The sequence below is a fragment of the Rhinatrema bivittatum genome, chromosome 9, assembly GCF_901001135.1.
Source record: "Rhinatrema bivittatum chromosome 9, aRhiBiv1.1, whole genome shotgun sequence".
Taxonomy (NCBI): Eukaryota; Metazoa; Chordata; class Amphibia; order Gymnophiona; family Rhinatrematidae; genus Rhinatrema; species Rhinatrema bivittatum.
In genome coordinates, this window is record NC_042623.1 from 230143311 (window position 1) to 230163962 (window position 20652).

At 47.7% G+C, this 20652-nt stretch overlaps 1 protein-coding gene across 8 annotated transcripts in view; it reads right to left on the reverse strand.

Annotated features, from left to right (window-relative positions):
- Positions 1-20652, reverse strand: part of ATP13A3 (ATPase 13A3) — a 535999-nt gene that overhangs the window by 151742 nt on the left and 363605 nt on the right. For all 8 annotated transcript variants that reach the window (XM_029615360.1, XM_029615358.1, XM_029615363.1 and 5 more), the window contains 2 exons: positions 11865-11984; positions 11682-11761 (listed from right to left, as the gene is read on the reverse strand). In XM_029615360.1, the coding sequence (XP_029471220.1) occupies positions 11682-11761; positions 11865-11984 (200 nt within the window). The remainder of the gene's footprint in view (positions 1-11681; positions 11762-11864; positions 11985-20652) is intronic.

Sequence of the window (20652 nt, forward strand, 5' to 3'; positions counted from 1 at the left end):
CCTCGAACTGCGACACATTTCTTAACACACTTAACTTCATGGGCTTTAAACAAATCATTAACGAACCGACACACAAAGCAGGGCACACCTTGGATCTAATTTTCATAAACGAGAGCCTCTCCCCCTCCTCTCACACAGTGTGTTCTCCAATCCCTTGGTTGGACCACAAGATGATCTCCACCACTCTGAAGAACCAGCAACTATCCCCTTACCGACACAAAACTCCACGGTTCAGATCAGGAAACTATGCAACCCAGACACCCTCAGCAATGTCCTATCTTCAGAACTAGAACAGCGAGACTTCAAGGACCCTGACCTAGCCATATCCTCTTGGACTAAAATCACCAAAAAAGTGGCAGACCTGACCTGCCCATTAACCACTAAAGTACTGCAATCTAACATAGACAACAGAAAACCTTGGTACACACCAGAACTTAAAACCATCAAGCGAGAACTTAGAAGCAGAGAACACACCTGGCGCAAGAACCAGTCCTCATCAAACCTAGCAGCGTACAAATCCATCATGCACCAGTACAGGATCTCCATACTCCGCACAAAAAAGATTTCTTCACACAAAAAATCCATAACTTCATCTTCGACCCGAAAGCCTTATTCTCTCTTGTCTCGTCTCTCACCAATTCTTCCCCTACGACTGTTCAGAATGTAAACTGAATTGATCAGTAATTCTGTTACTGGAAAGTCGGTATAGAAAAGTTCTAAATAAATAAATAAAAATTCCGGATGATCAATCTGCAAGCAAAGCTGCCGAACTAGCTACTTTCTTCAAGAATAAAATCTCAAAACTCATTGCTCCACTCAAGGATAACAAGGCCTGTCTGCCTCCATCCCCAGTCTCCGACCCAACACATCAGATCACAAACTGGGAAAGGTTCGAGCCAACCTCCTCCTTAGAGATCGAGAACATCCTCAGGAAGCTCAAACCGGCCTCTCACCCTATGGACGCAATCCCATCTAATCTACTCATGGCCATACCGAAAACCATCGCCAAGCCGATCGCAGAGATCATAAACTGCTCCTTATCTCAGGGCATGGTCCCTGACCCCCTTAAGCTTGCTATTATAAAACCACTCCTAAAAAAAACAAATCTTTCACCTGACGACCCAGCCAACTTCCGCCCAATAGCAAACCTGCCGTTCATCTCCAAAATCTTGGAAAGAATTGTAAATGGGCAACTCACGGAATTCCTAGATAACAACAAAATCCTCTCCTCGTCGCAGTTCGGCTTCCGGAAATCTAGAAACACTGAATCCTTACTAATCACTTTAACAGACACGATCCTCTTGAATCTAGACAGAAAACAACCATGTCTGCTCGTTCTCTTGGACCTCTCAGCGGCTTTCGACACGGTGAACCACGACGTTCTCATAGATCGACTATCGGACATAGGCATAAAAGGCACAGCGCTCAGCTGGTTCAAATCTTTCCTCCAAAACAGGTTCTTTAAAGTCAAAATCAACAATAAAGAGTCACATCCAGTCTGTTCTACCTTGGGAGTCCCTCAAGGATCCTCATTATCCCCTACCCTCTTTAATATCTACTTGCTCCCTCTTTGCCACCTTCTCTCCAAATTAAATCTAATCTATTATCTATATGCTGATGATGTACAAATTCTATTACCAATCACGGAATCATTAGAAAAAACCTTGGACTACTGGAACTCCTGCCTGCAATCTATAAACAGCCTTCTAACAAGCCTCAACCTTATCCTGAATGCAAGCAAGACGGAACTCCTCCTCATCACTCAAGATGGAAACTACCCGCTGCCCAATTCCTCCACCACTAGCCTTCCAGTTTTCTCCCCACAAGTCAGAAACTTAGGTGTCATTATGGATAATCAATTAAATTGCAAATGCTTCATCAATAACACTACAAAAGACTGCTTTTACAAACTTCAAGTCTTAAAACGTTTGAGACCTCTCCTCCACTTCCAGGATTTCCGTACAGTGCTACAGGCAATCATCTTTGCAAAGATAGATTACTGCAACTCACTTCTGCTCGGCCTCCCCACCAATACTATTAAACCCTTGCAGATGCTGCAAAATGCCTCAGCTAGGATTCTGACCAAGTCCAAAAAAAGGGACCACATCACACCCGTCTTGATCAGCCTGCATTGGCTCCCAATCAAATTCAGAATTCTGTACAAACTTCTAACAATCATCCACAAAGCCTTTTACAACACCACCCCATTGGAACTTACGATCCCTCTTCGTCCTCGCTTACCTTCCAGACCGATAAGATCTGCGTACAAAAACACCCTCCAGGCCCCCTCCATCAAAACTTCATTACGAAAGAGAGCCCTCTCCTCTGCTGGCCCATTGTATTGAAACTCTCTACCTCCAGATCTCAGACTCGAAAAATGCCCAATCACCTTCAAAAAGAGACTCAAATCCTGGCTGTTTAATCAGGCCTTTTCGCAATGCACTTGACTGGTCTACTCATAGATGATGCTATAGAAGAACTCTAGTTTGCTAGTCGTCATCTCCCGCCTTTTTGCAATCGAGTTTATAGTATCTCACCACTTATTTAAGCTCCCGCTACATCCTGTTCCTATTCCAACCCTCCAGCTAATAACTCTCGAATTTATCCCTGGTTGTTTTTCAGCTTTTTCCAAGTTTGTTATTCCTTGTTTAATGTAATGCATAATCGCAGACTCCTTATGCTATGTTTTTCGTTTCAATGTAAACCGAAGTGATTTGTAACTTGTTACAAGAATATCGGTATAAAAAAAAGTTAAATAAATAAATAAATAAATAAATATAAGCAGAGCAAATGGCCTCCTTCAGCCAATGAGCAATTGTGGCCTTTGAGGCCTTGTCTATTTTTCCTTGAGCCGACCAAACAAGACAAAAAGGTGATCTGACTGCCAAAAGGAATTAGTGACCGCCAAATACCGCAACAGAGTCCGCCTAACATCCAAAATACAACTCTCTCTCCTGTGGACAAGTCCTAGATGACTCCGGAAATGCCAGGAGATCCACTGTCTGATTAACATGGACACCACCTTCAACAAAAGAGTGGACCATCCGCAATGTGACCCCATCATTAGAAATTTGTAGGAAAGGGTCTCTGCACAATGGCGCCTATAATTCCAAAATCCGCTTGGCAGAACATATGGTCACCAGAAACACTGTCTTCAATGTCAGATCCTTCAACGTCACCCTTCTCAAAGGCTCAAAAGATGCACCACAGAGCTCTTGCAGAACTAGATTGAGGTTCCAATCCGGACCCAACTTCTGCACCGAAGGCCACAAATGCTTAACCCCCTTCAGGAATTGAACCACATCAGGATGAGAGACCAAAGACCTCCCCCACAACTTATCCCTAAGGGAACTCAAACCTGAACGTGAAGGGATCTAAAGGCCAGACCCTTAGACAATCCCTCCTGCAAAAAAGCCAAGATCTGAAGAACTTCCACAGACAGAGAATCCAAACTCTGATGCAGGCACCATGGACTCAAAGACTCTCCAAACCCTGACATACGCCAGAGATGTAGCGGGTTTCCGAGCCTGGAGCAGTGTAGAAATGACCTGTTCCGAATAGTTTTTCAGAAGTAACCACCACCTTTCAAAAGCCAAGCCACGAGACAGAAGTGATCCTCCCGAACGGAAAATATGGAACCATGCCAAAGCAGGTGTGGCAGATGGGCCAACCCAAGGGGGTCCATCTATTGCGAGATGCACTAGATCCAAGAACCATAGGTGCTGTGGCCACTCTGGTGCCACCAGCACCAGTGACCCCAGATGGAGACTATGCGCCGTAGAACTCACCCGACGAGAGACCTTGAAGGAAACATACAGAAGTATCCCTGTTGGCCAGAGACATACCAGAGCATCCAGCCCCAATGCGCCTGCTTCTCGTCTGCTACTGAAAAACCTTGCAATCTTGTGTTGGCCCTTGTCAATATCAGATCCACAGGCACAAATGTGATTCCACATCTCCACAGACAACCCCCAATCCCCCGGATCCAATTGCTACCTGCTGAAGAAATCTGCCTGCACATTATCCGCACCCGCTACAAGTAAAGTCGCTATTCCCTCTAGATGGAGCTCTGCCCAAACAAACTGTTGCGCTTCCAGAGCCACCGCTTGACTCTTTGTTCCGCCTTGCCGGTTAATGTATGCCACATTCATCGCATTATCCGAGAAGACCGGAACCATTCTGTCTCTGACCCAAGGAAGGAAGGCCTCCAGTGCCCGGACCATCCTTGTTTCCAGGCGATTGACGGACCAGGATCTCTCCGCCACTGACCAAAGCCCTTGGGCCGACTGCTCCAGGCATATCGCACCCCAACCTTTGATAATGGCATCCGGAATTCGAGGTCTCTAAGTCCATTCCCTTCTCCATGTTGTGACAAGACAGGCACCACGATAGACTGGACCTGGACTCTCGCAGAAGAGGCAAAGGCAGATGATAATCCTCCAAGGGATTCCACCTGGACAAAAGTGCATTCTGCAACGGTCTCATGGGCTCAAAGGCCCACGGAATCAAATCCAACGTGGAAGCCATGGACCCCAGAACCTGTAAATAATCCCAGACTGTTGAGACCCACAGCCAAAGCAGACGCATCACCTACGCCTGTAACTTTGCCACCCTGTCCAGAATCAGAAACACCCTGTCCTTCTGGTATCGAAAAGTGCCCCCAGATACTCCAATGACTTGTAAGGCACCAGGTGACTTTGCCGCATTTATCACCCAACCCAGCGACCGCAAGATGCCCATGACTCGCTGGAGAGTCCTCAAGCACTCCTCCTCAGTTTTCGCACGAATGAGCCAATTGTCTAGATACTGATGAACCAATACCCCCTCTCAATGAAGGGCTGCTGCCACGACCACCATCACCTTTATGAAGGTTCGTGGTACTGAGGCCAAATCAAATGGAAGAGCTCAAAACTGTGTTGGCCCATCACCATGAACTGAAGAAATTTGATGGTCCTGTCAAATGGGAATATGGAGGTATGCCTCTGTCAAGTCCAAAGTCACCAAGAATTCTCCTCTGCGTACCGCTGCAATCAACGTTCATAACGCCTCCATTTGAAAACACGGAACCCTCAGGGTCACTTACTTTCTGCAAGTCAAGAATGGGCCAAAATGTTCCTGCTTTCTTGGGAACCACAAAATAAATGGAGTACCTTCCTCATCCCTGCTCCTCCTGCGAGACAGGAACTATCTCATTTAAGCATAGCAGCTTGTGCAGAGTCCCCCCCCCCACTGCCTCTCCCTTGCTTCGAGCAACAACGTGGGACTCCAGAAAGCCTTCCCTGACCAGGAGAGAAAATTCTAGTTCATAGTCATCTCTCAATACCTCTATAACCCAGCAGTCTGAGGTAATCTTGGCCCACTCCTCGTAAAAGTTGGACAATTTGCCCCCTACCGCTTCGGAGGAGGAATGGGCATGGTTGGCTTCATTGCAATGGACTTTCCACTGCCGGTCCCCTGGCCGGCAACATCCCTGGAAGTTCTGCAGGAGCCTCAAAAGGACTGCTGTCGTCCCACAACTGCTTCGCTCCCGCACCAGAAGAGGACTTGCCTGACCGGAACCTACGCTACTCCCGAAAACAGGAACAAGCCAGAAAAACCCTCTTGCTGGTTTTCCTATCCTCTGGCAACCTGTTCTCTTTGGTCTCTCCCAAAGTCTTCATCGGTTGATACAAATCCTCCCCAAAAAGAAGCTTCCTTTAAAGGGAAAATTACACAGTTGGGCCGTGGACCACATATCCGCTGACCAATTTCGCAACCACTGAGACCATGCTCCTTGCCAAAGCACGCACTAAGTCGTAAAGCACATCCACGACATAAGCCACTCCAGTGCACAGATTGGAGCAGTGCCTTCTGCACCCAGTACGAACAGGCCCTCTGTATCATGCTGGCACAAATAGCAGCCTGGAGACTCAAAGCAGAAACTTCAAACAATCGCTTCAACTGAATCTCCAAATTGCTGTCCTGAACATCCTTCAGAGCAGCAGCCCTGCCATTGGGATGGTCGTCTTCTTGGCAACTGCTGACACCGCCGCATCCACCTTAGGCACCTGCAGAAGCTCCAAGGTCTCCTCCATCAAAGGTACAGCTTAGCCCTGCTGACCTTCATCCTGGCTTCCGGAAAATTCCATTCCCGGTTCACCAATTTCCGAATCTTCTTAGGACTACACCACAGCCCAACCAGGGCTGGATTCACGCCCTCATTCTCCGATTCCTCCTGAGTCACTTTGACCCCCAGCTCCTGCAACACCTGAGAAATAAGGGGACACAATTCTTCCTTTTTAAATAAGCAGTCCAGCCTGGGATCATCTCCTTCCGACACTGGAAACTCATCCAGATCATCCTTACTGCTATCCGGATATGCATTAGGTGTATCATCCATGTCCACATCTGGCTCTGCCTCATGCGAATCCAGAGGGTTCTCTGGCAGATCATCAGAATCACCAACATTTCTGGAATCAGCTGTTGAACTTACATGACCCAGGCGTCGCAGCAGGTCCCCGCCCCCCCCCCCCCCCCGAAGGGGCCACCTTAGGAGCTTTAGGAGAACAAAGGGGTGGTCTATCCTTCAGACGCTTAACCCCCATCCCCTTCCTAGCCAGGAAGGCCTTATGGAGGAGGAGAATAAACTGCAGTGAGAACTTGTCTGGGTCCTCCTACTCCTGCTCACCATCAGTCTTCTCCTCAACCCTGTTCCTCCTGCACTGCAGGCGACAGGGGCAGGGGGAATCCCTTGATTCCCTGGCTGCCGCAGGTTCCTGCCCATGCTCTCCCATGGGCAAAACTGCACCCCGAGACCCCCCAGGGCTGCAGTCGTGGACCCAAAATGGAGGGCCTTCTTTTGTGAGGCCAGCCCAACTGAAGAGCCTTTGTCCCCCACCTCGCAGCTTCAGCACAGGAACCTAGCACTGAGCTGTGCAGACCACAGCCCGCAGGCCCTGCAGGCCACTACACGTGGCTTTGGCGCCATAAACCACGTGGTACCTCAAAGTTTTTGTTCTTTGCCTCCATCTGCTGGTAGGGATGCAAAACCCACTTGTCTGGACTGATCTGGGTATGAACAAGAATGTGAAATAAATTATTCCCAAACAGATAAAATTAGAAAAAGAACAAAACAGAACATGCATCAAAAACCTTACACCTTTCAAAATGAAATATTTAATGACTAAAGAACAAACACTTCTAAAACTCTTCCATAAATAGCCAAAAAAAAGCCGTAAAAATTAACAAGCAGCATTCATTCAGGACAGAAAAACCCAAATATATTTCTACATGAGCCCCTATATTCTAATCAATTTTGCCACGTTGATCATCCAACCTATGGTTTCCAGGACCTGCATCACTAGATGTATTGAACGCGAACACTCCTCCTCTCTTGGCACAGATTAGCCAGTCATCCAGGTATGAATGCACCAGAATTCTGTCCGTCCGCAAGAACGTTGCTACCACAATCATGACCTTTGTGAATGTGCTCGAGGAGCCATGGCCAAACCGAATGGGAGACCCAGAACTGGTAATGGTGTCCAAGCATCTTGAACTTGAGGAACCTTTGATGATCCTCCCAAATGAGAATGTGTAAGTAAACCTCCGTGAGATCCAAGTATCCCAGGAACTCGCAGACTGCAGCCATCACTGTTCGCAGTTTCCATCCGAAACTGGAAACGCGTAAACTCCAGTTCACTTTTTGCAGGTCTAGAATGGGACGGAAGGTGCCCTCTTTCTTTGGGACCACAAAGTAAATTGAGTACAGTCTGTGATCTTGGTCGACCAGGAGTACCAGGATAATGGCTTCCAACGAGAGCAGTCTTTGAAGCGTCCCCTGTACCGCCTCCCATTTGTTTTGGAAAATGCAGCGCGACTCCAGAAAGGACTCCTTGAGAGGCTGAGAAAATTCTAAGTCATAGCTGTGATGAATAACCTCCAAAACCCACTGGTCAGAGGCGATCCTAGCCCACTCCTCGTAAAACCAGGACAACCTGCCCCCAACCGCAACGGCTGAGGAGTGGGCAAGCCTGATCTCATTGAGTCGACTTTCCAGTTGCAGCTCTATGACTGGAACAGTCTCTGGATGACCCGCCGGCCCCACGAAAGGAGCGTTGACGGTTTGATGACTGCTTAGCACCCAAGAAGGGAGCCCCCTTCCCAGGACGAAATCTGCATGCCTCATGAAAGTGGCGACGAATTGCAAAAGATCTTTTTGAGCTCTTCCTATCTTCTGGTAACCTGTTCCTCTTCTTGTTCTCTCCAAGGGACTTCATAAGCTGATCAAGATGCTCTTTCCCTTAAAGGGAAGGCTACACAACTGAGTCTTGGACGAGACGTCCGCCGACCAATTACGGAGCCAGAGGAGATGCTACGCCAATACCGCTGAAACCATACCCCGTGCGGCCGTGCGTACTAGGTCATACAAAGCATCTGCCATGTAGGCTATTCCTGCCTCTAGACGAGCCGCTTGTACCGGAGATGAGTGGCCCGAGGACGACAGGTCTTGAGGCTTCTGGACCCAACATAAACAGGCACATTGCATCATACTTGCAGAGACGGTTGCATGAAGACCCAAGTGAAGGGGCTGAAGGCTTCAACCTGACAGAGGACAACCTGAAATTCCTGCCAAACAGGACTTCATGTACCAGAATTCCCTGCTTCATGACGGGTTTACTTACAGTCTGCAATACAGCTGTAATTAGGACATTGAGAAACTTTTTGGCTTCGCTGTTCTTATTCTCTGATAAGCTTCCACTGCTGTAACCTAGAATAGAACAATGGATGTATTATGTGAAGGGCTGTATTGCTGCAGACTCGCAAATTCCTTTCCAGAACAGCAAGTCCCGACAGCCTCTCCTGCAGAAGCTTCACGAAGGTTCCAGGTTGTCTAAGGAGGGGGTCAGTAGCCCCTCAGCTGGGATATGCTTGCTCAGAAAGGCGTAGAACGCATGTGTAAAAGATAAGAAATGTAGAATGTATAAAAGTCAGCTCCTGAGAGGGAGGGGCACGCAGTTTCTGAGCCATTGTTCTCAGCTGTGTCTTGCATATGCAATAAAAGTCTTTCTTTTCGGAACAGTTTCTGGGGCCTATTTTCTGACGGTAACATTTGGCACCCCAGATGGGACCGGGGCCCTGGGGAAGCCACATTGGCCCCCCAATCGGTCCGGGAGATTTTGTGGTGGAGTGATCCCCCAGACTTGCCTGGTGAGTGGCCACCGCTGAGTTCAGTGATCAGGTTTCTGAGGGGGTCATTCCACGGAGATCCTCTGAGACCTCTGGGCTGGTGATCCGGGAAGAAGGTTTTCTTGACGATCGGAAGAACTTTTCAGGCAAGTATTTTGGGAAAAGAAAGAAATAAGATAAGAAATAAGATTAGAACTAAGATAAGGCTAAATTACAAGCCGATCCGTTATCACGAAGGATCGAGGGGGCCTTGATCAAGCCTCGCGCAGTGGCTAGTAGGAATCACGCTCTGAAGACCACCGCGATTTTGGAAAATTTGGGAACAGGTTTCTTGTTGTGTGAAGGAGAGTGTCTGTCTGTCTGTAAGGTACAGGAAGAGTCCTCAAACATACATTTGAGCTGCTTTTCAAGATTGCGATCCTGAATGTCTTTGAGAACAGCCGCTCCCGTACCTGGAATTGTGGTCTTCCTGGTGACTGCGGAAACCGCCGCATCCACCTTGGGCTTCTTGAGGCAATCGAGATGCTCCTCAGACAGCGGATACAGTTTAGTCATTGCCCTTCCCACCTTGAGGCCCGAGTACGGAGAATCCCCACTCCCGGCTAATGAGCTTTTGTATCTTCTTCGGGATAGGGAAGGCACTGGGAAGCCCCCCTTTTTTTTTTTTTAACCTAAACAAAACTTAATAAAACAAATAAAGGCGGGTAGAAACAAAAAAAAAACCCTTAAAGGGATACTTCCCTTAGCTGGCAGCTGTCACAAGGCCAAAGAGGGAGCCAGTCCCCTGGCTATCAGGGGCCTCGGAAGCAGCAGGCTAGCACTGCCCAGCTCAACCCAAGGGATGGTCTCAGAAACGAGACCTAGCTACCCTGAGGAGCAGAAAAATTCTCTGAACGCCCAAACAATCAAGACTGCAGGTATGCACCTCTACCATCTGCTGGCGGCAGAGAAATACTGAGGGGCAGTAGGTGGCACTCTCAATTATAGGGCAAAGACTCAAAGTTTGCTCTCTGCTGCCATCTGCTGGTAGGAATGCATTACCCACTGATCTGAACTGATCTGGGTATGTTCAGGAAAAGAGATGAGTGCACTTCATCAGATGCACAGACCTGCAAAAATCATTTCTGTGCAAACTTCACTAGCCCACTCATTGCAAGGTACATGCACTCTTAATGTGTGCTTTATAGCTTCTTTTCAAAGAGGAACTACTTGGGCACTTTCCTTTTGAATCTGCTAATATGCAGTCGCCAAGCGAAGAGAAAAGAGTATGCAGAGCAATCAAAGTGTCTGTCTCTGTTTCTCCTCTCCTATCTAACCACCTCCACCAAACAAGTACGCAAGCTATGGAATCTCAGACATACTGTTAACTGGGCAGAGGACAACGTTTAAACAGATCAATTTACACAGGTAAATGGCTTTGAAAATGAAACTTGAAAACAAAATGAAAAGGTTGTATTCTCTTTCGCTTGTCTAGCTTGGTTACACATTCTGGGGGTAATTTTGCTGGATTCTCTCGCTCCTCTAGTTTTGTTATACATTCTTGGGGTAATTTAGTAATTGCCAAGATAGATTTAAAATAAACTATGCACAGTCTTTACAGCAATTTTCAAAAGGGAAAGTACACATATTTTCCCTTTGAAAACTATCCCAGAAAAACCATCCATACACATTTAACACCTAATTTGTGCAAGTAGTTTTTTCAGGAAATTTTTTTTTTTTTTTCCAAAATGCAAAAGTATGTGTGTAGGTGCAAATTTCTCCCCAACCCCACACTGTAACGTCGCCTGTCACTGCAGATAAAAGTTCAAGCATAGAGACCCTACATATATACTTTTACCTATATATACAATGGGCAATTTTCTAAAAGCCCATTTCATGGGTAAAGCACTGTTTTACCACAGAAATTGCTTTGAAAGTTACTTCTCATGACTAGAATCATTAGTGTTGAATTAAATTCCCCCCCATGTCATATGGAGTGGTTTTGGATCAGAAACCATATTAGACAATTGCAAAACAGCAGTGCTGTACACTGGAAAAGACAGGGATTATACAGTATGTGAGATGCCATTCCTGACTTTCTCACCAACATTAATGCCTCTCACACTAGCTCATTTCTTTAATACAGGAGTGGCCAACTCTGGTCTTTGAGAGCCACAAACAGGCCAGGTTTTCAGGAGGTTGTGTGTGTAAATCTATCTCATGCATATTCACTGTAGATACCTGCAAACCTGGCCTCTTTGTGGCTCTCAAGGACCAGAGTTGGTCATCCCTGCTTTAATTTATTAAACACAATTGTGTAACACTTTTTGGGCATATTTACCAGATATATACCGGCATGATATGTCCTATGAATGTCGGTATATTTTAAAAGCATTTAAATAAATACATAAATAAATAAATATACTTCTGAAATGGCTCCCACTATTTTATTATCTGATAAGAAGTGATTCCTAAGTCAATTCAGGAGATAGCTAAAACCTCTAAAATCAGCTTAAGAATTCCATTAAAATACTCACTCCACAGTTTGTAAAGCTTCCACCAGCTGTGTTTTCTGATCAGGTGCCATGCGGGCAAACACAGTGCCGTGCAACACCAGCTAGAAAAATAGTACATTTCTTAGCAATATCATCCACAGTGCAAAATTGTTTAGAATCAGAAACTTAACATTCAGATCAACCAGAATCTCTCATATTACTAACCTTGGGCACCAAGTCTGGGAAATGCTCCAGGATCACAGCAAAGGACTTGCCATTCATTGCAAAATGATAGTCTATGTGATGATCTTCTAGACTTTCATTCACTAATTTGGTTGGAATATCCTACATAATTTAAATATAAACACCACCATTAGGGCAGGTATGTGTGTATATGTGTATTTTTGTTTTTATGTATTTCTACCTTAACATTCCACAGATGACAGACATGACCAAATTCAGAAAAAGAACCAACATAATAACCCACAGAACATGAACACAGCTGTCAGTTACTAAATGTGAAACAATATAAAAACAAAGCAAGTTTGCTTAACTGTAATCAGGGCTCTCTGTAGACAGCAGGAGGAATTAGCCATTATATGTGGGTGACATCATCTGTTGGTACAAACACTGACTCAACATGAGTGGGAGTTCCCATGCGTGCACACACTGCCTTGTGATCTTCTCAGTCTCTTCCAAAGCTTAAAATTTAATTGGGTAGTCAACTTTCCAGGTAGACAGGCGGATATTAAGAATGGCTAATTCATCATGTCTTCAGAGAGCCCTATTTACAGGTAAACTTGTTTTCTCGTTTGACAAACAGGCAAGAATTAGTCATTATCAGGCAGATACAGAACGTTTAGCCCTCGTTTGGCTGCGCTATCACCACCCCTTATACCGTAAGGGGTAATAGTGCATGGAAAACATGCAGTCAACCCCCCCCCCCAAAAAAAAAAAACTAATAGTGCTCATCACATGCAAATGCATGTTGATGAGTCTATTAGTTATTCCCCTGGAATATTGAAAGTAAAATGGGTGGCCAACCCTCATATTTTACTCTCAGAAATTAATGCCTGCCCAAGGGCAGGCGTTAACTAGAAAGCACTGGGAAAGTGTACAGAAAAGCAGAAAATGGAGAAATTACCTGATAATTTTGTTTTCCTTAGTGTAGACAGATGGACTCAAGACCAGTGGGTTATGTGCTCTTCTGCTAGCAGATGGGAGACTGAGTCAGATTTCAAAGCTGAAATCACTCTAGATATACCCTTGCTGTGAAAAGCCATTGTGGATATATATTTGCTTAACTAACTTGATTAAAACTGATTAACTTGATTCAACCGCCCATGCACTCAACCAATTAACACAGCACCGGACAAACTGCGGCTGTCTTGAACTATAGGTAGGCAATGGCTGACCTGTATCTGTTTAATCTCGAGGTTCTCCTTGTCTGGGGCAGCCATGGGCGGGATGCTGAATCTGTCTGTCTACACGAAGGAAAATGAAATTATCAGGTAAGTAATTTCTCCATTTCCTAGCATGTAGCTAGTGGGATGTACAAAAGCTACTCCCGGATAAGGCGGGAGGCTGCCCGTGGCCCACTTAGAACTGTCCTTGTGAAGGCTGTATCTTCTCGGGCTTGAACATCCAAGACAGTAGAACCTGGAGAAGGTGTGTAGGGAGGACCACATCGCCGCCTGACAGATCTTGGCGGGCGACAGCAGCTTGGTTTCTGCCCAAGATACTGCCTGGGCCCTAGTAGAATGAGCCTTAACCTGCAGGGGTAAGGGCTTTCCTGCCTCTATGTAAGCCGCCTTGATTACTTCCTTGATCCAGCGAGCTATGGTCGCCTGCGAGGCCGCTTCTCCTTGATTCTTCCCGCTGTGGAGAATGAACAAGCAGTCCGTTTTGTGCACTGGTTCCGATCTTTCTAGGTATCGCACCATGAGCCTGCCGATATTTAGATGCAAAGAAGGCGCGAGTCTTCAGAGTCCTTACGTTCATCCAGAGATGATAGGGAGATGGCTTGGTGCAAATGAAACTCGGAAACCACTTTCAGTAGGAAGGAGGGGCCGGTGCGCAACTGTATGGTTCCAGGAGTGAACCTAAGGAACGGTTCCCGACAGGATAGTGCCTGTAGTTTGGAGATGTGACAAGCAGAACATATTGCCACCAGGAATACCGTCTTCAATGTTAAGAGGCGCAGTGACAGACTGTGCATTGGTCTGAAAGAAGCTCCCGCTAGGAAGTCTGAGGATCCATAGGGGCACCGGCCACTTTAGAGGTGGCCGAAGTTGCTTAACCCCTTTTAGGAAACGTGTCAAATCCGGATGAGCTGATAGATGGATTCTGTTCACTTCGGCTCTGCAGCAGGAGAGGGCTATTGGACCTTGAGGGAGTTGAGTGACAACCCCCTTCTTCATACCGTCCTGTAGGAACTCCAGAACCATGGGAATCTTGGCCGTCCGCGGGAGTATCCCGCGGTTCTCGCACCAGGCTTCAAATATTCTCCAGATCTGTATGTATGCCAGTGATGTTGAGAACTTGCACGCGCGGAGCAGGGTGTCAATCACAGCCTTCGAGTAACCGCGCTTCTTCAGGTGAGTCTTCTCAAGGGTCAGACCGTAAGAGAGAATAGAGATGGATCTTCGTGAAGAATTGGGCCCTGCTGGAGGAGGTCCTTGTGTGGAGGTAGGCACAGAGGGCTCCCCGCAAGGAGTCTTTGCAGGTCTGCTTACCACAGGCATCTTGGCTAATCCAGGGCCACTAGTAGAACTAGTCCCCTGTGGTGTTTTATCTTGCGGATGACCTTGCCCAGTAGTGGCCAGGGGGGGGGGGGGGGGAAGGCGTACAAGTAAGTCTTCCTCTGCCAGGTCTGGCCGAGAGCGTCGACCCCTTGGGAGTGTGGCTCTTATCTGCGGCTGAAGAATCTGGTGACTTGGGCACTGAGAGAGGTGACCAGTAGATTTATGGCTGGGGGGCCCCAGCGATTTACTATCAGTTGGAAGGCGCTGTGGTTAACAGTGTCCATTCCCCCGGATCCAGGCTCTCTCTGCTGAGGAAGTCTGCTGAGACGTTGTCTTTTCCTGCGATGTGGAAGGCAGAGATCCCTTGTAGGTTTATCTCCACCCATGCCATGAGTGGGTCTATCTCCAGAGACACCTGCTGGCTCCTGGTTCCTCCCTGGCGGTTGACGTAGGCAACTGTTGTAGTGTTGTCAGACATTATTCGAATCGCTTTGCCTCAGAGTCTGTGGCTGAATCATAGGCATGCTAGTATAACTGCTCGAGCTTCCAGGCGGTTTTATGTTTCATCCCGCCTCTTCCTTGCTTAATTGTCCCTGGGCCATCAGTTCCTGACAATGGGCTCCCCACCCTCGTAGACTCGCATCCGTGGTGAGCAAGATCCAGTTCGGTGGGGATAGGCTTACTTCTCTGCTTAGGTAGTCTTCCTGTAGCCACCACTGGAGCTGAGAACGTACCTGTGCTGGTAGTATGAGGCGAATTGAGTAGTCCTGGGACAGTGGTTTCCAACATGACAGGAAGGAGCATTGGAGTGGTCGCATGTGAGCCCTTGCCCACAGAACAACCTCCAGGGTTGATGCCATGAGCCCGAGGACTTGAAGATAGTCCCATACCTTGGAGCGTGCATTAGTCATCAATCGTAATTGTTCCATCAGCTTCCTTCTCCTCGGGGGAGGGAGGAAGACTTTGTTCACGACCCAACCGAGTTCCTGCAGTAGGTTCTTGACTCTGCTGGTCACCTGCCGGCTCTCTTCCGAAGATTTTGCCCTGATCAGCCAGTCGTCCAGGTAAGGGTGTACCAAGATCCCTTCCTTCCTCAGTGTTGCCGCCACGACTACCATAAGTTTGGAGAATGTTCTGGGGGCGGTTGCTAGGCCGAAGGGTAGTGCTTGGAACTGATAATGGTGACCCAGTATCGCAAAGTAAAGAGAACGCCTGTGATCTTATGGACTGGAATGTGAAGGTAGGCTTCAGAGAGGTCCAGGGAGGTTAGGAACTCTCCTGGTTGTACTGTCATTATTACGGAGTGAAGAGTCTCCATGCGGAAGTGTAGTGTCCGCGGATGAAGGTTGACGTTCTTGAGATCCAAGATGGGTCGGAATGATCCTTCTTTCTTGGGAACGATAAAATAGATGGAATAGCACCCCGTATTTTGTTGGGGCGTAGGATCCGGAATCATTGCCTTCAGACTGAGTAGTCTTGTCAGAGTGGCTTCCACTGCCAGCCTCTTGGTGTGGGAGTGGCAGGGTGACATCATAAATTTGTCCTGAGGGCTGCGGAACTCCAGAGAGTAACCTTCTCGAATGATGTTTAGCACCCATTTATCTGACGTGATCTCAACCCATTATTGATAGAAAAGGGAAAGTCGACCCCCTATTTCCTCTTCCTGTGGATGGGTTGTCGCATTTTCATTGGGGGAGTATGGCCTTTGCCTGCCCCCGGGCCTGTTCCTCTCTTGGTTTGTCAGTTCTGAAAGGGCTGAGACTTTCCTGATGAGGTGCCTGGAACTGTGAGTTCCTGTAGGGGCGAAAGCGTTGAGAGCCCCTGCCCATAGATCTTCTGGGGGAGGGGCGCTGGGATCTTTTACCCCTGTCTTCCGGTAGCCAACATACTGGAGATTCGCCCCACTTGCTGGCTAACTTCTCCATTTGCTTTGGAATAAGAGAGATCCTTTACAAGGCATTCTAGTGAGATTCGCTTTAGAGGTCACGTCAGCAGACCATTCCGCAACCATAACTGTCTTCTGGCCACCACTAATGAGGCTACTCCTCTGGCTGAGGTACGCACCAGGTCTGAGCTTGCATCCATTAGAAAGGCTGCTGCAGGTTAAATTGTTTCACTGGTATATGTTCCTGCGTTGTTTGCTTCTCTCAAGAGGAGCAAACAGGAACGTGCCACCAGTGCGCAGCAGGAAGCAATCTGCAGTGTCATTGCTGTTGTGTCAAAGGCCTGCTTAATAATGGATTCTAATCGTCTATCCTGAGTATCCTTCAATGCAGTCCCTCACTCAACGGAAATGGTTGTTCGCTTTGAGACGGCGCAGACCATGGCGTCCACTTTTGAAAAAACGCAGGCGTTCCTTGGTCTCTGGTTCCAGAGGGTACAAGGCTTCCAAGGCCCGACCTCCTTTAAAGCTGGCCTCCGGGGCATCCCACTCTAGGTCAATCAATTCCTGGATGGCTTCCATCACTGGGAAGTAGCATGAGGCTTTACGAAGGGACACCAAGATGGGGTTCTTCTTTGGTTCTGCCATAGGGTCCGTGCCTAGGATCCCCAGAGTCTTCAGAGTCTGGGAAACAAGGGCTGGCAATTCAGCCCAGTGGAAAAAGCGAAGCATGGTTCAGTATGGTTCCAAGCCTGGAAGAATTTCTCCTTCTTTCAGAGAGCTGCCATCATCATCTGAGGTTCCGGGTCCCCATCCGGGAAATTCTTGGTTAGGCGAGGCATGTCTCGAGGCATCCGAACAGGGCCGGGAGGGATCCTGTGCTTCCGGCAGGGGTTAAGCCCGGGTCGCAGCCAGGGCTGATTGTGCCTGAACGAAGGCTTGCAGCCCCTGGAAAAGTTCTAGCTAGGAAAAGGTCCCTGGGTCCATGTTAACCCCAGGGGGAATCTGAGTAGGGGCCCCTGAGTTGCCCTCTTGTGGAGATGCCATTTTGGAGTTGTATAGATCTGGGTTGCTATCATATGTAGTAGTTCCGGACCCATCCTCCGACAGTTAGGGACCAGGCTTTGGTCCCCCCCTGGGCTTCTTCGCAATGACACAGGCAGGACTTCAGTTCAGGCTGTACGGCTCTGATGTGGCAGGCTGTGCAAAGAGTGCCTTCTGGGCTTCTTGGACGCTGGTGCCATTGCTTCTATGCCTAGGCGCACAGGTAATGTGCTTCAATATGCGCACAGTTATGTGTGTGAGCACAATGTGCGCGTGTAGTTTTAAGCGTGGCTGTACGTATAGTTATACGCATGGTTGTGCGCGCGTCTAAGCTGAAGGGGAACCAGTTGGGCGCACTGACTGACCGGCTTGCCCCACGCATACTGCTGGACGAGAAGGGAAGATGGCGCAGATGCCCCCGCGTGTAAGATGGTGCCCCCCCCCCCCGAGGGTCTCCACGTGTTCGGACCCCCTGCACCAGACCGGGGCCTAGCCCAACCAAGGCTGCTCCCTTTTTCCTCGCCGGGTGAAATTCATATTCGGGATGGCACTCCGAGCCCCGAAGACCAGAGACCTTAGTTTAAAGTTTTTCTTTTCCCTGGTCTTGGCGCTTACTAATCGCGTGCCGGGACAGTGTCCAGCTGCGGGGGGAGAGGGCTTTACCTTCACCACCGCGCTCGGATGTGCACCCGCTTTCTTTCAGCCGGTCTAGGGACTAAGTCCATGCCAGGGTTACCGGCTACCGAACCAAGGCTCACCTCTGAGGGATATTGCAATCACCTCAGGAATTCTCAAATGGGGGAGGGACCCTTAGGTATCACCGCAGGAGAGCGGGGCTCGTCTTCTTGAGGTAAATTTTGTCTTCTTGCTGTAATTCCCTAACACTGTGCTAGTGTGGGACAGTGCTCGCATCTGCTAGGAGATGGAGAGATACTCCATATCAGCAAGGGTCACTGCAAGGGTATATCTAGGGTGACATCAGATTTGAAATTTGACTCTATCATAGCGATATTCAGTCGGAGGCACAAAAATAATTGAAAAAAAAAAAAGCTGTCCACCAGTCGGCACGTTCAAAAACAGACACTCAATTTTGCCATCTGTTTTCCGAAGCCATGGCTGTCAGCAGGTTCGAAAACAGATGCCGGTAAAATTAAGCGACGATTCTCGGACCCGCTGACAGCTGCTGCTAATAAAGGAAGCGCTGGGGATGCACTAGTGTCCCTAGTGCCTCCTTATTAGAGCGCGACCTAATTTGAATACAAAATCGCACGCCCAGGAGAGGTGCCTGGGCGCACGTCGGGAGAGCGGGCGCTCGACTCAGAGCGCCGGCTCTCCCGCACCTCATTGCATCGGCCTGTTTGTATGGGAAGTCACAAGCTGAAGGTTGTACAGCAGAAGTACTTGCTTGTAGACAATCTGGCCCCACCAGGTAGAGTCTCAACTACTGTTGAACAGGCTGTACAGAACTGCTTGTCCAAAGTTACTGTCTCTTTGGGACAGTAGCAAGATATGAAGATGTGAATAGATAACCAAGCAGCAACTTTGCAAATGTCCTCAATAGATGTGACCCCAGGATGAGCCACTAAAGTCGCCATGGCTCTTACTTGATGGGCCTTGACAATCTGTAATCTCTAAGCCAGCCAGCACTTAAATGCATTATATACATATATACAGTGCACGAGCCAACTTGTCAGTGTTAGTTTGGTATCTGCCATTTCCAATCTATTGGTTATCAAAGGATACAGCTGAAAACCTGGACTGTGAGGCTGAGTCCCCTTCTTAGTTAATAAGCCAGAGGAGTAAAGAGTCAGTTCTCCAGGTGTACATTTGGTCTTGGAAAGAATGTAGGCAGCACAAAGGTGCTGAAAACAAGAAGTATAATAGATACTCAAGCAAGTAACTTGAGCCACAAGAGAAGGGATGCAGCTAGTTGGTCCTACAACAATTCAAGAACTTCTATCATTTGAAACCATAGGATCTTCTTGTTGAAGGTGTCCTGATGGAAATGAGACCATCCTCCATCTCCTAAGGAAGGAGAAGGAAAAAAAAGACTACTGCACATTCATCATCCATGCCGGCAGAGACTGTCTTCGTCTTATGTGATGAGAGACATATGTTCCCAGACTGTATTGACAGATGGACAAGATATGCCTTTATCTACCAGTGATAAGATGTGCACTAATGGAGAAATTACTTACCTGATAATTTCGTTTTCCTTACTGTAGACAGATGGACTCAGGACCAATGGGTATAGTGTACTCCTGATAGCAGTTGGAGACAATCAGATTTCAATCTGACGTCAGCCCTAGTACATATACCCCTGCAGGAAGTGAAGCTCTTCAGTATTCTCCTCGAAAAGCAGTTGTGGATATATGTATGACTGAATAAATTGAATAGCTTGATTAACTTTATAACTTGGTTAACTTAATTAATTTGAACTGGTTGAATTGGTTATAGCTGGAGACCGCCAGTGTCCTCTACCGAGAAACGTCGACACCTGGTAGGATGGGTGTTCTAGTTGGAGACAGGCATGGCTTACCCGTGAATCATTTACTGTTGGTGATGTCACTCGAGGATTCCATGAATAATGGCACCCGGGGGTGGGATGCTGATCCCATCTTAAGTTCTGGGACAACTGCCTCCAAATTATCAACCTCCTCCTCACCAGCCTAAATCTTGTACTTAACGCAGCCAAGACGGAACTCCTCCTCATATCTCCTGACTACAGCGATATCCCTCAGCAGACCCTCCCCAACACCTTGGTCACCCAAGCAAGAGATCTTGGAGTAATAATTGACAACCATTGGAACTTAAAGAAGTTCATCAATCACACAACCAAGGACTGCTTCTATAAATTACAGGTGCTAAAAAGACTTAAACCTCTTTTACATTTTCACGACTTCAGGACTGGCCTCCAAGCCATTCTATTTTCCAAGATAGACTACTGTAACTCCCTTCTGCTGGGTCTCCCCGCCTCCACCACCAAACCTCTCCAGATGCTCCAAAACGCAGCCGCTAGAATCTTGTCAAATACCAACAGAAGAGACCACATCACGCCCATCCTCAGAAATCTGCACTAGCTACCAATAAGCTTTAGAATCCTACACAAGTCCCTCACCATCATTCACAAAACCATTCTCAACCAGGTCCCTATCGACTTTCAATTCCCACTCAGACTCCACACCTCTTCAAGACCTATCAGAAAAGCTTACAAAGGATCTCTGCATGCCCCTTCAACCAAATCCACCCATCATACAGCCACTAGAGAATGGGCCCTCTTGACAGCGGGACCAGCCATCTGAAATGCTATCCCTCCAGATCTCAGGTCAGGAATCCTGCCTGT